General features: G+C 38.3%; 1 protein-coding gene across 1 annotated transcript in view; it reads right to left on the bottom strand.

The window, feature by feature from the left end:
- Positions 1–23,494, bottom strand: part of Sol1 — an 842,346-nt gene that overhangs the window by 80,486 nt on the left and 738,366 nt on the right. The window contains exon 9 of the mRNA XM_076526761.1: positions 20,754–20,940. Within this exon, the coding sequence (XP_076382876.1) occupies positions 20,754–20,940 (187 nt within the window). The remainder of the gene's footprint in view (positions 1–20,753; positions 20,941–23,494) is intronic.

Genomic DNA, 23,494 nt, shown 5'->3' with positions numbered 1-23,494 from the left:
CGTTTCGAAGGAACCGCGATGTTTGAAATCGTACCTTCAAACCGATGAAATTGAAGTTCTTTGCGATTATTAACCCTTAGCGGACGACAACTTTTTCGGCCGAGTCAGATAGCAGGACGAGGCGATTTTTGCAAATATGTCGAGTGTTTTATATGGTACAATAAAATGATCTTACGTATAAATTATCTTACAAAAACGTTATGTTTCGTTAGTTTATCTATATTCACAATTTTATGAATATAATTTTACAAAAATTATGATTTGTAGTTTCGTTTGGTGTGATAGTTTATAAAACATTGACCAAGATACATTCTTGGTTTATCTGGACATGTATCACAGAAACAGGTCGTCTCATGTCTTCCCCCTGGTTTGTTTCGACTGGAACAAACTTTACAATCTTTCTTTGTGCCAGTAACAATTACATGCAGTTTCCCGTTTAGACGAATTTCGTCAAAGTTGGATGTCGAACTTGAAGATCTATCTCGTGGTTGACAAAAATCTCCTCTCAATTTGTTGATCAAAATTTTGCGAAAGTTCAATTGTGTAACTAGCTGTTCGTTTCTCTGTCTTTTTACATGTTTGTAGAGAATGTACGAATTGATTAACACGTTGAACGCCACGGGGGTCACCGGTGACCGGCACTTAACTTGGCGGTGACGCCATGGGAGCCACCGGTGACCGGCGCGCCCAAATTGATAGAAATATATATAATTTAATACAAATGTCAATATCTAAAATTTTGTATTATTACCATCGTCAATTCAAACAGTGGCCCCTGTCGCAATTAACATGTCAAACATGGTTATACTCTGTAACTTATCTATTGCAGATAATATTTCAACATTATATGTATCACATAAAAGAAAATTCATCGTGGCGCCGCGGGCAATTTCTGTAAAACCGGCGTGGCATTCAACGTGTTAAACAAATTTCCAGTCCCCGGAAAAATAATTTGCGCCACCACTTCAGGGACTTTCACATAAAACAGTAGGTTGGATAATGTTGGAGATAACGAAATCTAACATAAACACCGATTGTCGCCTCTCACTCGCCATTCGTCCTGCCGCGCGAAACGCCGTGACGACCGAGAGTCGCCTCTCGTCCGCTAAGGGTTAACCGTTTGAGTTCCAAGCAGCGCGATCGCGCTGTTCAGATCGTGCGTCGCGATCAAACTTTAGTGACGCACGTACATCGCATAGCTGCTTTTTCTCACTTTTTTTTTCTTCTTGTTGCGTTTGTCGATCTTGACGAGCGCTATCGTGCCGCTTGGTTCTCTTCGCAATCAATTAAGACAAGCACTATTAACGCTGTTCGCCAATTTTCGACCGTGTTTTCTGAATAACCCCCGGGAACTCAAACGGTTAACCTTTTAGGTACGGCTGAATTCTGTGCGAGGCTATTTCTCTGGACGGCAGAATCTGATGTGTACTGTACAGAATCTGATACTGTATATACAGGGGGTGTCCCAAAAATGTCTCGCAATCCGAAAGTGGCGGGTTCCTCAGGCCATTTAAAGCAACTTTTTCCTTTACAAAAATTTTCTCCGAGGCACCGTTAACGAGTTATCAACGAAAAACAGTGACCAATGAGAGGCGAGCTCAGCTGGCGCGTGGCGATCGAGCCAATGAGCGGAACTGGGCTTCGTGCGCTGGTTGGCTGGGCCGCCTCGCGTCAGCCGTACTCGATTCTTATTGATCACTGTCTTTCGTTAATAATTCGTTAACGGTGCCTCGGAGAAAATTTTTGTAAAGGAAGAAGTTGCTTCAAATGAACCGAGGAATCCGCCATTTCCGGATTGCGAGACATTTTTGGGACACACTGTAGACTGTTGTAAATCGATGTGAAGACAAAAGAAGTGTGAAACAATGCATATGAAGAGGATTATTTGGTTCAAACGATGAGCGAGTGAGCTACTAGAGCAAGCCACTATAGTGGCGCGTCGTCCAGAGAGATGACATCCGCGAACGCCACTATAGTGGCGTGTCGTTCTGAAAGATGACATCCGTGAAAGCCACTATAGTGGCGCGTCGTGCCTAAAGGGTTAAAGTAACCACGAAGCAAACCAATTATCATAAGACCGCGAACAGAAACGTCATTAGCGGCAGATGCGGCGAAATTTTTATTCCGCGCAACGATCCGTTGTTTGTTTCTCGATAACAGTAGTTTCATTTTTTCGTTCGTTAAGCGAAACCGCGGCGAAACTCGTGTATAAAAAGGGATCGGTAAAAATTCTGCATCGGTTGCCGAAACATTTTTGCGAATTCTTGTCTAAAAAAAGAAAAGGACAAGAAACGAGAGCCGAAAATATAACGCACGGGAGGAGCAAGGATACAGGTACTAGCCATTTTAAGTACGCGGTTCATGAAGAGGAATCAGAGGTCACTTCGAAACTGCACTTCTAAAGTGGAACTTGACTGCTTCGTTTCATTATTCCTGGCCGCGGCGAGCCTGTTAAACCGGCAGCGGCCGAAAATACTGGCTGCTCGTGACTACGCAAATTTCGTTCACCCGAAAAAAAAACGGGGAACTTCCCGCGGAAATACTTATCCTACATTTCCAATTTCTTTCCCCGCACGAGACGGCCTCGCCTCGCGTGTAGTCGTGCGCCCATCCATCTCATTCGGTGCATTATGTAGCGGCGCGGTCACGTTGCAACACGTCGGTGCAACGAACGACGGGGACGAAAGAAAAAAAAAGGAGAACGAACCAACGGAACGTTCTCGTATATCAAATAATTGGAAGTCTGCACGGTGACGAGATCAGGATCGCGTGCAGGCTCGCCTCTTCAAGCATGGCGGAACGAACTCGAATCGGATGAAAACTCGCGATAATAACCAGCCGATGAATTCCGGGATAAACAGTCGCGCACCTTCGTCCTTCTTCTTGCCGCGAATTATGGCCGGTCTTAGATCGGATTTATTAGCAGCGAAGTTCAGCGTTAACGTGTTCGGTGTCGCTCCGCGCGCTTTTTCCTTGCCCTTTTAACCCTTTGCACTCGAGTGGCGACTCTGAGGCGTCACCAAATTTGCTATACCATTTTTGCAAGTATTTTGCAAGTTTTTATATTATTAGCTTGGTTTATATTTAAAGAACTGGAAGTACTGTATTTGCCAATTGACTCAATTTCATATGCATAAACTGCAATAAATCATATAAAATGGAAATACTGCAGATCGGGAAATATATTTTCGATTTCGAATTAAAATAGCTTCGACTGCAAAGGGTTAATACTGAACCTACCGAATCCTAGGAGGAACTAATGGATTAGTTGCTTTATAACGATGAAAAGATTGTAATTACCTGGAATTTTCACTATTTTTATTATAAACCTACTCGTCACACATGTAACTCTCCGTCCGTTACGGGTATTATATTATATATTATGTTATATATGAAATATTATACTAGATTGCGTAATCTTAATACAAATTAAAAATCGTCTATTTCAACTGCAGAATATTGAAACCAAGTACAGTCTTGTTTCTCTCTTAAGTAAATTGAATAAGTTCGCATATATGTAAATAACATATCAACATTTTCAGTTTCCTCGAATTTGTTCACTATTACACGTTTCAACTGTACATGTTTCCCATAAATGCATAAAATCCGCAATCTAATTGTTACTATTATTATTATTATTATTAATTTTAACCTAAAATAATTGTACACACGAAAAGATAGAAATTATTGTCGGAGATCTCTGAAAAATAAACATTATTTTCAAGTCCACAGCAGAATCGTATTCGCATTTCTATTTGGTAACAGGCCCTCAACAAAGCAATACGATTTCGAAATAGTTCGGTTGTTCCACAAGCGTTTTGTGGAACGGCACTTATCGGATCCTGATTCGCAGTAGTGTGGTCGAGATGGTTCCAAGAAAGTCTTGTTGACCCTTTCTTAACTCGGAAACCGTGCACCGGGGTGTTTCAGACCCCGGCAAAATTTTCTGCACTTCGATTTCCATTAGCGGAGCCTTGCGTCCTTTATCAATAAGGATCCTTAATCAATCACAATATTTTAGGAAATACAGAACGTTTTGAAATCAACCGAGTGTCACTGGAAGGCTTTGCAAAAGTATTTTGAATATTTTCTCTTTTATTATATACGGCTTCGCATTTCAAGCTTTTTAGAGTTGCGATCATAATTTGGCAATGTGTATTAACGTGTATAATATTTTGATTAACATGATATATCGTCCATGATATAATATAAATTTAACCACGTTCTTAATATCATTTTTCAATACTATCAAATCCATTTATGCTGATTGTACAATTGAATAATTGGTGTTCCTAACAAAGTTTGTTAAATAAAACAAAAGTTAAATATGTACTTTTCCATTTTCACAGAAATATTATTCTTATTATATAATAGAAATATATTAATACATTTAAATATATATTATAAATATTATTCTTATTATACAATAGAAATATATATATCCTCTGTACTCGGATATGCACTCTTAGGGGACATAAAAAAACTGCTGATAACACTTGCCTACAAAATTTGACTCATTGTTTGTTACACAATGTTTAACGTGTGATATTAATAGTATTTTTTACACTAAATTCAAGCATGGAGTTCGGTTTTTTCCATCGCGTAAGGTTTTCGAGTAACACGAGCAATATTCAATAATCATTGCGATGCTATATATTTACAAGGCATAAAACATTACCCAATATGCGAACTTGTTGATTTTCTGGAATATTTGGCCTGTGGAACATCCCGTTTGAGTGTCGAGCAGTAATCGGTCAGCATATTAACACTCCATTTGCAAGCAAATATCGAACTTCGTTTGAAATATCGATGTTTTCATTTCAAACATCGAGTTTCGGTGATTCAAGTTGGAATTACATAAAAACTATACGCGATAGCAGAAACGGATTATGGTATTTTCGAAGTTACGAATTTCTATCAAATTTTATTTGAACAGACTAATTATTTCCGACGTTCGAACATTCGATATTTTACCTCGTGAAAAAAATACTTTCCAGTTTACGAGCTTGCAATCGTAACATCGGTATATCAGTGCATCGCTATATAAGTAATTCCGCGAGGTCCAATCGATAATTTCAGACTTGTAAATTAATATTAACAATCAGTGCGGCGAGAGCTTCGAATTTCAAGCTCGGAACTCGATTATTCCCGGGAATCTCGGAGACGACTTTGACACGATCGACAATGAAGGAGCCGAAGGAAGGTAGTTCCTTCCAACGCTATAATTCCTGGAGCTCTAGCTCTCGAGATAAGGACGGCGATAGCTAAGCGTGAACTATAGTATGCGAGGAATCCGGTGACTTAGAGACCCCAACGATTCGGAAAGATTTGGGAAGAAGTTAATCTCGTTCCATTACCGCAATGTAGGATACCGGAGCCGGTTACTGTGGGATAACCAATCACCCTTGTCACCATTATCTCTGTCATATATTTTTAAAGAGAAGAGACGCAATCATGGTATTTCATTGAAGCAATCATCTCGAATGAGAACATTTAAATGACTTATTGTTATATTAAATCTTTTTTATAGGATACAGAATTTACGAAAGTACTACGTTAAGTATGAAATTTATGTGTGTGTCGCGCACAGTTATTCAGGGAGGGAGCACAGTAACCGAGGCACGGTAAGCGATTTTTGTAGATCGCAGGCACACGGTAATTGGCTCCAGAACTTTTTCGTTCTTTCTCCTAATATTCAAAGGAGATTTGATAGTTGTGCAACGAGAAAGTTTTTGTCGACGAAAGAAATTTTGAGAACCTTTCGGTTCTTAAGAAATGTCATTTAAATGGCTAAAGTTGCGTGGTTAAGCAGCGAAAACTCCCGTAGGCTGCCAACAGGGCACAGTAATTAGCTCTTCTAGCCTAGTCGTGCAGGTTTACCTAGTCGAACAGTTTCTCGCGTTCTCGAATAACCACTTACACGCTCGGTTCACACTCTCGACCTCTCGGCGCTGCTCGGCGCGGACGCACGTCAGCGGCGCGTGCCGTAAAACATATTCAATGGGAAAACTTTTCATTTCCCCGACAAAAGAAGCTTCGCCCTCCGGGGACCACCGTGTATTTCCATTCACTACTGATTTCACGTCCCGTTAGAAACACAGAAATCAAGATGCATTTTTCCCGGCACGCTTTCTCCCCGCGCTCGCCCTGCCAAAACCCTTTCGCCTACGCGTATTGTCCAATTTCATATTCAACAGTCGCTGCACTACCACATAACTTTGCGCAATAACCCCCCGATGCTGGCATGACATTCTTCGATCGTGACCTTCGTTTTTCCCTCGGATCCCACCACGGCGAAATCCCTGTGTTTCGTCCACATCCGCGATTCTCTCCCACGTCTCTCTCTGTCTCTCTCTTTTCTCTCTTTCTCAGCCACGGCGTTTTCTCCCTCGTGTCCCGCCGGTTCCGACGAGAAATATTGCAACCACGATTTTATCTTAACAGCTAGACGAGGAATTATGTTGCGTTATCGAGTCCTCGAGCTGTTGGTAGTTTACGAGCGGTGTCGACGAAATTTGTTAGCAGATATTCTTGGACGCATCAGCTGTTGTCGGGATGCTTGTTGATATTTCTGACGACGTTCGGGAATCTCTTGCTTCGCGATTTCTTAACACTAGATTCACGGAGCACTGAAAGCAGCTGTTTTATATTGGCTTATAAAAGCAATAATGAGACACTTATTCTGATTTTGGACGAGCGTTATCGTAACATTTGCCGCAAGTAACGCATGCATCGAATAAATAACTCGTAAATGTATCTTTACGATCTGGATAATCGTAAATTAAGGAATTAGTAAGTAGTAAATCAGTAGTATATAAATCTGGCGTTAAGCAAATCCATTCATCAGGGATATTTTATTTTGTGATTCGCTGGTATTATAAGAAGTTTCGTGTTCGTTGTATCGTTCGATATCGGAAAAATTATGTTATAATAATTAATAAAGTTATGGTATAAATAATTCCAATATTTCAAGTCGTTTTTCTTCTGTTTCTACAATAATGTAATGATTTAAACGTGTGTCTGAACTATGCAGTCTTCTACTACTTACAGTGTTCTCTTGAATTGTTATCATATGCATGAAACCATATAAATATTATTTTGAGTATTATCATTGATATTTCGATAAGATTAACAAGGAATAGATACATTACAATATATAAATAATTTTACTAGTCCTTCATGAATTATTTGATTAATTACGAACGTGTCAATTAATTAAAACCTTACAGAGATCTGTTACACATAATTATTTCAATTACAGATTAGTACATGCCACCAAAAAGTGGAAAATATTTCGATCAAAACGCGACAACGAACAAAATTTGGCTAACTTTATTTCAAGTAAAACACCTATATGCAGACTATGCAAAGCGTCTCGAAGCACTCTGGAATCATTTGTATTTAAAACGAAAATCATCCGTTCGAAAGAATTCCGACCCGACACGGAGGCAAATTCGATTATCCTATTCCAGACACCAACGCCATATCGTTGCCTTTCGTTTCTTCTTTCGCGTGGCGCGAGTTTACAGGAATACTTGCCACGTAAACCGACCGGCGTATTTCGCCGGTACATGCTCATCTTAATTTGCATGTGCACACGTTGCTTTATACCCTCCCCGATAGTTTCGTCCACAATGTTCCGCGTCGCGGGCCGGTTTTAATAAGCAAATGTACAGTTTTCGGGTCGCGTTCGGAGCCAAGTGGTCCGTACGAGTGCGACGATATAAAGAATATTATTACATGCGCATACGGGCGGCGTTACGTGCGCGAGAAACTGTGTGCGTTGTTGCACGCCGAATGAATGCACGCCGTGCGGGGATGGGATGTTGGGGCGTATGTGACGCTCAAGGAAAATTTCAACCAATCCACTCGGATGATTGGAAGGAAACTGGCCAGGAAAATCAGATGTTGGTTGCGGACTCTCCTCGTCCTATTCAACGAAATCCCCTTCTGCATTTGAATGCACCTTCGCTACGCGCACTCTGCCCGTAGTCGGCGGATATAAAGCGAAAGCACTTGAGACAGTTTTCTGCGGCAACGTTTTTTCCCCCCCGCTATGGACAAATGACTTTTAGTGTCACACGCTGTTCGGATAGTTCAATGACGTCGACCCGAAGTTTTTCGTTGTTCTCGGATTTCGTTCGGCGATTCGAATCGCTTTATATGGGATGTTACGTTATTATTATTATAAATTTAGTAGTTATTATTAGTTATTATTATATTAGTAGTTATTATTATTATAAATTTATTTATTTTAGCGTGCTTTATTTTTAGCGACCACGTGGTTTATGATTAACTACACATAAAAATTTACGTTTTACATTATAATTAAATTTACATTAACGTGAGTAACTATAACAGAAGACTACAACGAGTCATATAGATTTATGGATGTTGGAATTGTTTTTTACGGAAATTAGTTTTCAAGTAATTAGAGTTAGGTGAAACAATATTTCTGTGTAGTTTCTGCTAATACTGGCGTTTAATGAAAATCCTTGAATAATTTATTTATTTCTTAATCTTTTAATCTTATTCTTACTTCTTACACTGTATTTATCACTTACTTATTTCCATCTCCATCATTTTTATTTTGTTTTTCCATTGGTCGTCACCAGTTATGCCAAATTGATTTGAAAGTTCGTACAAAGTATCGACGTTCCTTAGGAATTATATTTTCTAATGTGACACTGTTATTTGATAAGGTATCTCATTAAGTAATAATCCTTTCAATTTTACTATTCATTTATTGTTGCGCTGTTAAATGATAGACGACGAAACGATCGATTTCCCATGCACTCGGTAAGATTTTTATTTGCTTAACACTAGATTTTCGGAATCCATCAAAATGACGAGTCACTAATTTTTTCATTTAAGATTATTCATATCATAATCATTCATAATCATTCACATTATCATATATCATAATATATATTTATGAGTTATTTATTCAATTTATATGTTACTCACGGCAAATGTTACAATATAACACTTGTTCAAAATCAGAATAAACATCTTATTGTTACTTTTATAAACTAATATAAAACAGCTGTTTTCTGTGCTCCGTAAATTTAGTGTCAAACAACGTAGCTCAGTTTTGGGCATCCAGAATACTATATCAAAGCAACCATCGCGAAATTCGGGTACTAGTTCGATATTAAAAAAGTTACTTAGAAATCAAGCCAGTGCCTGCAAATATGACCGTGTATGGGGCTCCTCATCCCAAGTTCGTCATATATTATGCTCCAATAAATTACTTTAATGCGATGGAGAACATTCAACGGAAGTTCCAGCGTAATGTTCGCGATATTATATTAGAAGTGATGATGCATATTAAGGACACATATGAAACAACGATTATCTTGATTATTAACAGCGCCTTAGGTACGTATACGTGTACAGGATACGCCAGATATGCGGGAATATATCGTGAGGGTGCTGCGGAGCTCAAAGGGAACTGAAAATGTCCTTTGATATCATGTTCGATATGCTTGATATCGGTGTAATGGTGTTCTACTCTACGGATTTCTACAGAGAATAAGGAGCACTTTTTTCTGCATCCAGAAGTGCAAGAATTACTAATTGATTGTATCTCTTAAAAAATTTTAAAAATTATTATTCGGTATTATTCAGAATAACCATGAAATTCTAAAATAGGATAAATCGATAAATTAGTTGTGTTAGTGCTCGTTAGTGCTCCTTGTGAGCTTTGAGCTTGGTAGAATTTTGCACGTGGTGTGTGTGCCGTCCGATTACTAAGTCTCTTGTATGCCTCCTGAGTCCCTTGTGGTCTCTGGTGGTGTCTCTTGAGTCCCTTGTGGTCTCTTGAGTCCCGTGAATCTCCTGAATCCCTTGTGGTCTCGTGAGTCCCTTATGGTCTCTTGAGTCCCTTGTATCTCACGTATCTCTTGAATGCCTCTGGTCTAGAGGACCGGGGTTATCCCTAATATAATCTCGGTCCTCCCTACTCTTCTTAACATAGGGCGGGCGGCAAGGAATTACGGTCCAATCATTGCAGTCCCAAAAACAGTGAGACGGCCCCCAAAACGGTGGGCTGGGAGTTAGCAGGGAGGATGGCAAACTAACACCTGCCAAACATCCCGCGCTGATGGGCCTACGTGCCCAAACAGTGCCAGACCCAACCGTACTTGACTGGATCGTAATCAAGGACCAGGAGACGTTATGACGGGGCCGCATGTGTCCGGGAATGGTCGTAAGACTGTTAACAATTGCAAAGACAGACCCATACCGTTGGGGTACCCAAGCACATGGCCCTTGCCATAAATCCTGGCCACTTGGCCGCAACAAGTTGCATTATTTATATTAGGTATATTGTGAAGAAACGATTAAGAAATAGGTGTACAAATTATTTTTGTCTAAAAATTCAACGTAGCTAAACTCGATCCAGAAGCTTGCACCACATTTATCGCTTTGTTCAACCGATTCACGCGTTACAAAATCTTTTTCATTCGGAATCTCTTAAACGCGAAAGACTTATCGCCGAAGCAACGTGTTTCCCCAATAGTATTTGACCTAGAACTCTTGAGTCCGGGCGCTTAGGAACGTTCTATAGAATAAACTTTGAAATATATGAGCGTACATGATATGACTTTCCCTCATGCCGAAACTTCGTAACGCGTGTTTAAATTTTAAGCTTCGAACATAACAGCCGTCTACTTTCCCGGAAAGTTCGTACTGTAGAAGCTGCGTGAAGTTTTATCCTCCCACGTGGAACATTTGTTTGGTTAATGGATGGATCTTTTGAAGTATCATGGACGATTTAAAAATACATTGTTCCTCCTGCATCCGAAGAGTCGCGTTTAAAGAATATTTGTTTCAAACGTGGTTCATTAAAACGCAACGGGAAAGTCGCTCGCGAAACATCTGTAAAATGTTTACGAATGGCTCGTGAACTTGTATAAAATAAATTTCTTGATTATTGTATTTTAACCTCTTGCGCTAGAATGACGTGTTACGCAATAATGAAACTAGTTAGAGTATAAAAAATACCTCGTTGCATTTTGCATCGTGTCGAAGTTCATCGTATCGAACAGAATTGAGATAACAGATGAACGATGATTTTAAAATGATGTAATTTAGTGATTCTAATTTAGTAAATGAAACCGTATGATCAATACTAAAAGTATTTTTAATGAACCAGTCTACTCGATAAATTCTCGCACTATCAGGTTTCAATTCTGAAACCGAAAATTTATAATAATATTTTATTAATAATATTAAATGGAAAATGGGAAGACACGTAAATAACAATCTCTACCGCCATTCGCTTCGCATTAAATAATCCCTTGTGTGCGCAACAACAACGTCCACAACGTTTGAAGCTCGGTTATCTCAAATGTTTTTTGCACAAATTTTTCTTCACAATAGGTAAAAGTGTACGAAGATTGGTTTTGCGATATACTGTCAAAAATTCGTATAAATTGCTAAAGGGAACGCAGTTAATCAATGAAGCACCAAATTTAATCGAAACAACCGCGCGCATAAACTTTCGACGCGTCGCAGATAAATAACTGTTGCACTCAGTGTTTTAATGCGGGATTAAATGCACGCGATGCCGCGCGTTGCTCGGCAGCGTGAAGGCTCCTGGGTAACAACGGTGTTGCGCGCGATTATTTCGTTTTGCCGAAACGTAACGGCAACAATTACACCCGGCCAGGGGAAACACAACTCGAGTGACCGCACGATGAAACGTACCGGCGGCAATTAAACGGCGTTTAAGGCCAAGCACGTGGAAAATGAACGAGGAGCTGACCGATCGCAATTCCCGTTGTCAGGCAGCCGTTGTGTTATAGGCAGATTCTCGGAATACCGTTCAGACGTTTCCCTTCGACCCGTGCACGTCACTCTTTGCTGCATTCACCGATGCAACGTTTTGTCGATTCTCGATACACTACTCACAGAAATTCGAAAGGCCCGTCGAGACGTCGATCGAGGACAACCCCCTTTGTCGGATTTAAATAAGACTTCACCGTACCACTACCGACGATATTCTCGTTCGTGTTTTCGTAACGGAATTGCATCATTCAATATCAACGGACAAGTTTTGTCGCAGCGCATCGAAAAATACACCGGTCCGTCCAACTTGTCGACTCGAATTACTTGTCTGTGTGCACGGTCGTCGTTCCGGAGGCGGAGTGCATCCGAGCAAAGTTACATGGTTTCGAGGAGCACGTTGGGATAATTATTTTCTTCCCGCGCTCTCTAAATAAACAGTTTTCACGGCTTTCGTGTCGCAGCTCAGCCTTTCACGTCTCTTTATAAATCGTCCGTATTTATTTTATTCTATAGCATGTTGTATGTATTATATATTTTTTATCGTGTGCGATGTAACGGAAAACGTTCACGTAAGAAGTTCCGCTGTTCGGTTTGTATCTTTTCTTTGTATTTGTTCGTGAAAATTAATAGATTATTGTATAAAACAAAATACATTGTTTCAGACAAAGCGCATTGGTAAATAAAAATGTTCTTACTTCAATAACCGGAACGTTTATATTATCTTGTTTATATTAAACTTGCTTGGAGTGTCGGATTGCAATATAAAATTTGTAAAATTTGTAAATTATAGTAAATTTGTAATATAAAATGTAATTATAATGAATTTTTAATATAAAATTTAATTATAACAAATTTTTAGTATAAAATTTAATTACAATAATAATCAATTTTTAATATAAAATTTAATTATAATAATAATCAATTTTTGGTAGAAAAATTGATTAGAATAAATATTTAACAGAAATTTAAATTATAATTAATTTTATAGAGAAGAAGACACATGACATTGTTTAAGTAAACGGATCCAGTAACCACAGGGGTTGAAATGCATTAACACTGATTAAACAATGTTATACGATCAATTGTATAGGATAGAGTTGCATAATATCAAGCGGTGTATTAAATGCATCAAATGCTTGTTATAGTGGTACACATTTCGAGGTTATTTATCTTATGAAATGAAACAATCTATATTTGTTGTAAACAATTTATTCACAGAAAGGATGGAACGAAGTAATTCGCCATAATGCGGTAAATTTAGCTCCACCGGTATCAAAGAGAATTTCGGCCAGTGTAAAAGTCAATGAAGAGCCTTTATAAATAAATATAGTATTGCCGAGGGCAACTCGTAACAGGGGAATATTAAATTGACTGTGACTAATTTTCAGTTCGTTAATAAATAATACGGGGAATGTCCAACCAAAGGAGAAACAAATTTTTTTAGTGAAATATTGCAGTGAAAAAGAATTTCAGATTTCGATGCATAAGTAATGGAAATACGTATCTTGCTTGCTTCTCTTCATAATTGTAGAGTATGATTACTTTGCTCAACATCGCCAAGCACTAACAGTGACTAAAAATAACAAGGTAAAATTTATTTAGATTATATACAATCTTTATTACTGTGAATTTTATGCATTTATGATAAAAATGACGAAGGAAACTATTAAACTGTACTTTATCACTGGACTGCGGATTTCATGCATTTATTATAAAAATACCGATGAACACTATTTAAGACTAATTAATTATTTAAGACTATTTAAGACTAATTTAAGAATATCCCTATATTCTTCTCAATCTATTAGAATGATTACCATAGGCGATACATTTTTATTTAACTTAAAAATTCTGAAATCAAAATAATGTAATTAATAAAACCGAAACTATAAAGCTAAAATTAATCATAGTTAATTGTATGTTAACTCTCTTCTATCCTGAACATCTTAATAAAATTCATTTTGCTCGAATATAAAAACTGTGCACGGATTGCAATAGCAATGGATTTCGTAAATTATTTAAAATTGATTGATCACCCATGATCGACGCGGCACTCAACACATCAAATTATGAAATGAAATAATTTATTCGATCTTTCTCGAATAAATATTCCGGTGAATAATCGTCGAAGTTTGAGACACGTAGCTTCATCTTGTTTCCGCGAGGAATTATAGCCGGAGTGCGGTTCGCTTCGAATCAGCTTTCGGACAAAGTGTCCCGAGATGTCAATCAGTGCTTAAGTGCAGCAAAGCATTTGAAAACGAGCGTGAGTCGGTTGCTCGATGAGTGCCGCGAAAGAAGACCGAAGCTCCTGAGAATGTTGAGAAGGTCGATGCCCCCTGATTCAGTCAAATCGGCGGACAAAATTGGATGAAATTGCACGGGGGGAGTAGACATTGCACAGGGCGCGTTACGTTGCTGCCAAATGAAAAAAGATATGGCCGGGAAGCGTTTCAGCACGGATGACGAAGGGGTGGGAACAACCCTGACATGCTTACGGGGAATCGGGCGCGCACATTTTTCGAACCGGAATTCGTACACTGGCTCCCCACTGCGACAACTGCTAGTAGATTCACTATGCTGGAATGTAATCGTTCAAAGAACGTCTCTACGTTGACCGTAACGCAGATTTGCTTTATTTATTCGCAGCCTTGTTTACGAACAAACGGGAAAATACTGTTTCAACAACGCGTTTCTATTTTATCTTGTGGCACAATAGCTAAGAATAACATTCAGTGAATTCAATTATATCGCAATAATTAAGGAAATAAATTGACAAGGTGATAATAGTTGATTGAATTGTTAATAGAACGTGAAGGAATGTATTCGTTAAAAATTGAGAAAGATAAACGGACGCGTTAGAAAAATGGTATCTGTGGAATCGAGGTGAGATAATAATTAAAGTGCAATTTTACGTGAGAGTTAAGAAAATGAAACCACGTATTCATCTGTGCATTCTCTTGAAAAACCGTGATAAAATTTTCATTCGCGCTGAGAACATTTTAGCGGTTTCACCTCATTCCATTTAATACTGACACAGAATTTAAACTCACCTGAAGGAGCAGCATGATCAGATAAAGCCTGCTGTAAGGATTAGCGTATTTTAAAGAACCTTGTAATAGCGCGAGTGCTCTGTAATACGTGGTTAACATTCGCGAATAAAGAAGCATTACCTGTGTAGGTGTATTTCGATTAGCGATTTAAAATAATGATTGCAAAATGACATCGCGATAATATTCATCTATTAATCGTCTATCTTCAAATGAGTTTATCTATGAAAGCTCAATTGTAAATCTATAAAAGTTAATCTCTTGAACAGTTATTTGATCGAATAACACTCGGAACATCTTTAAACGAGTAAATTGTTGCTGATAACAAAGTTTCAAAGAGAGCGCGGCAACTTTTGAAATTTAATCATCGTTGTTAATGGAGGAGATTCTATTAGCTTGTACTGTGAAGGAAACATTAAAGTTGATTTAATAAGAATATACAAACAGGTGACGGAACCCGAATTTTATTTCGATTAAAAAGTTTCGCAGCTTCGTAAACATTTCATAGCGACGGTTCGGACAATTTCATCATGCACAAATTGACAGAAACGATAAATCAAGCAACAATGTAGATCTAACTTTAACTTTAATATATTCGCAGCCGCGTCAGTCACCGGAGAACGACATAGAACTTTCTCCGTCCACGCCGAATTTATAATAAGCTGCGAAAAATAGACGGGTTTACTGTTTTAAAACATTCGGTTTTTTAATTAACGCGAACGCGATACAATCAACCGAAGTAGCATACCGTTGCTTTCGTTTTTGCGATACTAATTCGGCAAATAAAATATTTCGCATACTATTAATTCAGCAAACAAAATATATCGTATACTATTAATTCAGCAAATAAAATATTTCGTAAGCTGTTAATTCGGCAAATAAAATATTTCGTATACTATTCGTTTAGCAAATAAAATATTTCGTATGCCATTAATTTAGAAATATTTTATCGTCGATTCATTTAGCAATTCCTATTGCCTGCCGAAACAGTTCCGAGCGCCGTGTTAAAATGTACAATTAGCTAAAATTACCTAAAATAGAATCCACGGTGAATATGTTAATCGAAACTATTCGGTGTACAAATTAATTCGTGGCTTTCACAATTAGTCAATTGCAACTTCATACATTTCGACATACCAGTTCGTTTGTCGCTGCATTAGAAAGATAGTTCTGTCATGCTTTACGCGAATAAGAAGACAGAATTTATTATAGCATTAAATAGTATATCGAAAAAGTACCTCGAAAATTCCGTTCTCCGATTAATAATTAACAATCGAACGGTGGATCATTCTTATAACTATATAATTGACGATGTTTATAACGATTCTCAGCTTCGTTTAGCTAATTTTCCAAACATAATTTTGAAGATATTTCACGCGGACTTTTTACTCTTTCTATTGTTACTAGTTTAACAGCCGCTTATTCTACCGAATTGCCGAAAATTGACTAATTGGGTGACCCGAGAATCGGCGGCCGAGGGTTAATGGTCAGAAACCGGATACCGAATTTGTGCTCTGGACTCGAGATCCTCCCTTCGAGTGTTAAACCCCAAATCCGCGTGCTATCTCCACTCGCAGACTATGAAACATAGCTAGAAAAATCGTGCGGATGGTTTCAGCAGGTTCCGCATTACATGTAAATTTTAGGCGTATCGGACGGGTCACTTGGGAGTAACGTCCCACTAAATAAATCCTCTTAAACCGCTCGTAATCGAATCGTGTCAACGTACCGGCCCGCGGCCCATCTATTTTCATAGCAATGAAAGCGCGTATGAAACGCGGAAGGCCAGGGTCCGCGGATGATGTTCGACGCGCAACAGTGCCGTCCCTGTAACGGGGGAAATATTGCGGGCGCATCGGCGCGCCCTCGGGTTCTCCGTTATTTTTCAGACAAATTCGATTGGTCCCGTGTTTGCGTCGATGAATTAGCGGGGGCGGGAGGGGGTCGCGTGGCGCGTACGTAGACGGCAATTGTCGCCGCACAGGCACCGCTTTAGATGCCGTAACACACACACACACTCACACCTAAACGCGAGCACACCGACGCGCGGTAGACACATTCGCGCGCGCACACACACACGCAAACGGCCGGACAGAAGCCGTGCACAAGCGGCGTTCGCGCTCGTGAAATCGATCGCAACTGTCCGTTCCCGTGCTTTTCACAAGGACAAGCAGAATTCCAGGAACGTCCGATCCTCGTCGTCGGACAACGGAACGAACTCGTCGATCAATCGGCACGCTAATGGCGGAATTCGGGCACACCACTCTCGATCCACTCCGTGCAAATTGTATTTGGAGGTACGTCAAGCGGAGCTCAGGATCGCGGTTGCCAAATTCTACATTGCCTTTTGATGGCGGCCCGCCGCGCCGTTTCGAAGGGCTCGCTAAACGACGTGCGCGTCCGGCCGACGGGTTCTTTTTCGCATTACCGGCTCCGGACGCCGTTAAATTAACGTTTAACGGATCCCGCGCGACCCCGATTGTTTCCGATTTCCCATGGTTTGCCTCCCTCCCCCGCTCCGTCGCCCTTCGCAGTGAAAGAGTCCGCGGGGGACAAGAATCGGTCGATCGTGTCCTCGGAATGGAAACCCGATCTTTCATCGGACGCCTGTTTTTTTCGATCGAACCGTTCGGTCTGACGAGATTCTCTTCCGCAAACGACCGCGTTTAATAATGTCTGCTGCACCCTGACCTTCGGGACCCTTTCACGGTAATGTATTCTTTAGCGGGAGTGTCCGTTCAACAGCAGGAATTTCGAATTTGTTTCAATGTTTTGTTACAATTTTTGAAGTATTTTTTCAGCGCAGATTTCAGCACAGAACCAGTGTTATTTTATTATCGATGTTACGTTAATAATTGACCCTTCTAATACTAGAACTATCAAACTACAATAATGTCTCCCTTACTGACGCTTAGACTGACCACTAAAATGTATAATTTGGGACGAGGCGATACGATTATTCGAGCCTTGCGGCTCATTTTTATAATTGTGGACAATTTATAACTATAAAAGTAAACCGCAAGGCTCGAATAATCGTATCTCCTCTTCCCAAATTGTCCATTTTTGTGGTCAATCTGGGCGTCAATTAGAGAGACATTACTGTAGTCGAAATAACTGGCTCCTGATTTTTTCTTTTACAGATCCTGGTATAATAATATTTCTAGGAGAAATTTTTAGGTACACTTATTCATTGAAGTACATATTATAATATAAATCATGCGGAGTTTAAATATATCCAGTCTTGGCATTGTTATAAAACAATATACATTAGTCGCGGATACATTTAGAGCTTGGTAGTTCTAATGTTAATTTTTTCTCGTAAACTACATATCGTAAAAGAAAATGTTACGAACGAGAAAGTTATTTGGTACGCGACAAATAATAAAATTTTTAATTATAAGTGTTTTAAGTATGATGCGTTTTAGGGAAAACGTGTCTTTCATTCTCAAGCTATCGTATCGTGTAACACTCGTTAGAAGAATTATAGATTACGAAAGCGGAGACATTTCGACGAGATAACAATAGCGTATAAGTCAGTCGCGTCGAAGAAAGATAGAAATGATGAATTACTTCAATGTATTCCATTATTACGCAACAAGTGTTTGAACGAAGGAACGTAGAACACTCGGTTCGATAAAAATGAGTCACTTCCGCGAAACATTTAATAAAGTTCAAAGTGAAACTTCGCATTGCACATGAGTGAACTTCATCCGAAATTGCGAATACTATAACAAATGCAACAGTAAACATTATTTGAACGTTCAAACGCTTCGCGCCGATCGTTCGACAAATAGTTGCGACAGAAGGCAAACATTGCGTCTGCCAGGAGAAGTTTCATCATTGCAATTAATTCAATCGTTCGCGGGAACGAACGCGAAACAATTCGACTTATTTATGTTTCTATCTTTTCTTTTTGTTGCGCCGCAAGCACAATTAGAGTGGGCCGAATGAATTTTTAATCACGCGACGCACACAACTGCCGTTAACTGGGTCATCGCGGGAACCGACGTCGCCGTCGAACAAAAAGAAAAAAAAAGAAAAGGGCGAGTTGTAATTTTGACTTAATGATTCCACGTGAAAGGAAACGGCGAAACCATTAAGAAAAATAATTAAGTCAATTACGTGAACGGTCCTCGCGGCGATACGAGCGTAAACGGAAGAATTCCCGCATTCGAAATGCGGCTGTTTAGCTTTTCAGAGGATGGGAAGAATGTTGTTTAAAGACCAGCCGCGAATGGGAAACTAGGTCAGCGGCAAGAATTGCCGCCATATTTCTTTTGCGCGATGTGTCCCGCGTGTATCGCGGCAAGAATTAATTACAGGAAACTGAACAAAAATCGCCGCGTTTTCTTGAGGGTTTCATTCATCAGCGGGACGACGCTTCGGGTTCTACGGTCGACACTTCATTTGAAAATGTCCATCAATTCAATTTTCAAGTGCCATTTGCTGTCGAAACTTCTCTTCTTATTCGCACGCGGGTTTCGTTGAAACCTGAATTATTTATTCGCGCCGGTATAGAAATAAACAATTTAGAAATCTTCATTTTCTTTTTCGAGAACTCTGGAACGATTAATTACTGTTGTGTGCGCGACACAAGAGAAATGACCGAAAAGGCATTATACTCTGTTGATCTTTTCTGAGACTTGTATTCTTAAATTAATACTCGAGTGATAAAAATGATCGCGACTAGATTGCATTTCTTGTACAATTTTGAAGCAAGTAAACGCGTCAAGCACGGTCATGATTTCGTTAAATATAACTGTCAACTACATGACACTGCCGATAACAGAACATATACACACACTTTGGAAGCGAACGTACCATGAAATCGAATTGATTTCGCGCAAATTGATAATACTTTTGCATAAATTTATAGTGACTCAGATCAAAGACAAAATTGATTTAGTGTGTCGCGCTTTTATTAAGTTAGAAATCAAACTGAAAGCTCGTTAACCGTGTTAAACTTCTCGCTACACCTAGTTTTAGACAGAGGGCTTTAAACTGCGTTTCATTCAGAGTTCGATTGAACTCTGTAATAATTATTACATGGACGGAAACAAGCTTTTAATGGCAAAGTTGGCGGTCATAGTAGCTCGACTATGAATCTTTATCGATTTCTAATATATGCAATTTTGCGAGAATTAATAATATCGTTCGACAAATTGTAAATGACGTTATCTCAATGTCCGTGAATCAATCTTTTTAAAAGTCTCTATCAACAAAACGGTATACAATCTGTGAAACACGTGTAACAATTATGTAATATTAATTTCATGCAATTTCCAACAATTTTGTTATTTCAAACGAAATTGAAACGAAATTGAAGCGAAACTCTGCTTATTTGATCAAAATGGAACCTTGTATAAACATCTTTGGATCAATAATGTAAATGAGCCATTTATTTTGAAAGTGGCATAAGTCACTTTACCGTAATGAAAAGTGGTGATTTTTTAATGTTTATACGAAATTATTTGTACTGAGAAAAATATCAGTATCCTGAGATAACAAATAGAAGTAAATCTTCTCGAAAGTTAGCATCCATATTTTTAAACGTGTTAAAACGCAAACCCTGAAATATATCGACTTAAAAACAAAGTGACTTATGCCACTTTCGAAATAAACGGCTCAAATGATGATTAACCCTTAACTGGTATAGTGATGTCACGAGTGACCTATTTCATTTCGAAGTCGAAGCTCAATTTACTTCAATTTACTTCAAAATGAAGTACCAATGGAGCGTTTATCTAGTATTAAATTGACGCGTTTTTCTGCCTCTTATTTTTGGGGTCTGTCATGACCCCAATATCCCAGTCGCTTTCAGAACGCGCGCACACACACACACACACACACACACAATCAGCATTAAGTTCAATTCAGTTAATTAAAATAGACAAACAGTATGGTACTTACTCGTTCGGTGTGCTGGACGTATGAAACAAATTTAAATCCTGGAAAATCACTTGGACCCGTTCCTTGCCGCGTCCCTTGAAGTCGTATGTACAGTGCGTTCTCTGTGGATAAGGGTTCGGATATCCCGGCGACGTGACCACCCCGGTTTTCGTCGAGTCACTATTGAAGACCACGTCGCACAGTGACGCTGCAAACAAAGGATAATAAAGTAGAAAGCGCGATAGAACGACGTGACTGGGGGCAACAAATAAAAACGGGCGCCGGTTAACAAGAATAATTAATTAAAGGTCGAACAGTGATAAAGTCGTACCCAATTAAACTGTAACAGACAACCCCCTCGTTAGCACGAACACTTTTGCAAGCGCAGATAAATCGTTTCGATTCTTTCGGTTTTTTAATCCGGCTTGCGTTACCTGATCCAATTTGCAATCGATCTTTCGAACTGCACCGCACATTTGTCGACGGCCTTTGTATTCATCGTAATTCCTAGTTTTCGCGCGATTGTAGTATTGATCGTAGAAATATGTCCCGATGATTACGAAACAATTTTGACGCCGTTCATTTACTCGAGCTTTCTTTAATTCTCATATTTGTCGTTGAAGTAAAATTTCTGTAAACAGTTTCGTCGAATGTGCGGCAGATTGGACAAATAAATTGCGATTGCAATGATACAGAGCTGAAATCAGAATCTCTGTAGGCTACAGTATACTTTTTACGACGTTTATGTTCTTCTTTGTCCGGACATTTATCATGTTTCGAAATGACATTTTGTTAATGTGCTGTTAAAATTATTATATATATGAGATGGTTTTATTCTTGTTCTCGATGCCTAGCGAGTCCTTTAAAGTTATTTCCAAAAATATTTTTCATTAATGAGCAATAATGATGAGATAGGAGCACTAACTAATGATGATAAGAATAATAAGAAGAATATAATATATAATGATATAATATAATCAAAATAATAAGAATAAGAATAAACATAATAAATATGATAATATATAATAATAATAATATTAATAAATATATAATAAATATAGTAAATATAGTAAATATAATAAATATAATAAATATAATAAATATAATAATAAGAATAATAAGAATAATAACATATATACGCAATAATATGAAAATTAAATATTAGGGTAAAGAGTAAGAACAATACATCTCGATGATATGACATATTGTCGAAACCAGATTTGTTGCGAATTCGCGATCCTGATTCATAAGAACATCTCGACCGTGAAGTGTATCGACGTTACCGCCGGTAAAAAATTGCTGCACCGTGGTAGCTCGATACTCAGAGACGAATGAACTTGTTGAGTCGGTCAAAGGATACGATACATCATGTCTCTGCATATAATATTCAGTATCTGTTGAACGTCCACTTGAAGAAACGATATTTTCGTTTTTCCGCGCAGTTTTAAGACGACCACTCCAATCATCTTTTTCCAGGGGCCGCGCGATGCCACAGAAATGTCTGTCGCGCACAGAATGTGCCAAATAGACTGTCACAATGCTGCTTTTCCGTAGTCGCAGCTGACGACGATTTCACTCCGTTTAATTGAATAGCACGGAGGGATCGACAATTAAGAGTGCCGACGAATTTTTCACGGTCTTTCTATCGATAGAAAAAATTCGATAGAAAATTCACTTTCCTTCTTTGGATAGCTTTTGTCGAACTGAATAACATTCACCTCGAAGCATTTTTCTATTTTCCATAGTTAGGAAGTTGTAACGAAGTTATAACTATGTTACAACTTTCCCGGAAGGGAGGGGGGGGGGGCTTTGCGGAGATGTTGGAAGAATGTAATGGAACGTATTTTACGCTGTGCACCGTTTTAGTAAATGTTGGAAATAGTGTTCTTGGACTAGACGAGGTTCTATTCTACGTTAAAGATATTTTATTCTTTATCGATACTATTCTGTTTTACTCTTTATCGATTCTATTGTATTTTATTATTTATTAAATTTATTCTATTTCACTCTTTATCGATTCTCTCCTATTTTATTCTTTATTAATTTTATTATCGATTCTATTGTATTTTATTATTTATTAAATTTATTCTATTTCACTCTTTATCGATTCTCTCCCATTTTATTTTTTATTAATTTTCACTCTATACTAGTTCTATTCTATTTTATTTTGTATTAATTCTATTCTATTTTATTCTTTATTAATTCTATCCTATTTTATTGTTTTCTAATTCTATTCTATTTTACCCTTCACTAGTTTCATTCTATTTTATTTTGTATTAATTCTATTCTATTTTATTCTTTACTATTTCTTTTCTATTTTACTATATTTACTAGATCAATTCTATTTTATTCTTAATTCATTCTATTTCGATTTTATCCTTCATTTATTTTGATCTATTTCATTCTTTACTAATTAAGCCGCCTAATTATGTAAGCATCATTTACTACATTAATAATCGCAGCGTTAATAATGACGTTTACGTTTACGTGTTTTGTACATAACAAATTTAGCGGTTTAAATAATAATTTAGCGCTACAATGTCACTGAATAACGATCTATCCAGTATACTTATTTAGTGCACTTTTTACTTTTTGATGGTAATCTGCTTATTTAGAGCTCGCAGATAAGCCCGACTAAGTTTAAAGGCATGCTCAGCGGAGTTAGTTAGTTTGGTGATAGTTGTGAAAGGATTTGGTATACCCAACATTGATGAATTCGAGGCAATCCAGTTTCTCTCGTCGCACTTATAATCCCGACAGTA

This window comes from Megalopta genalis, chromosome 15 (assembly GCF_051020955.1).
Source record: "Megalopta genalis isolate 19385.01 chromosome 15, iyMegGena1_principal, whole genome shotgun sequence".
Lineage (NCBI taxonomy): Eukaryota > Metazoa > Arthropoda > Insecta > Hymenoptera > Halictidae > Megalopta > Megalopta genalis.
This window is presented reverse-complemented; position numbering and strand designations above follow the sequence as displayed.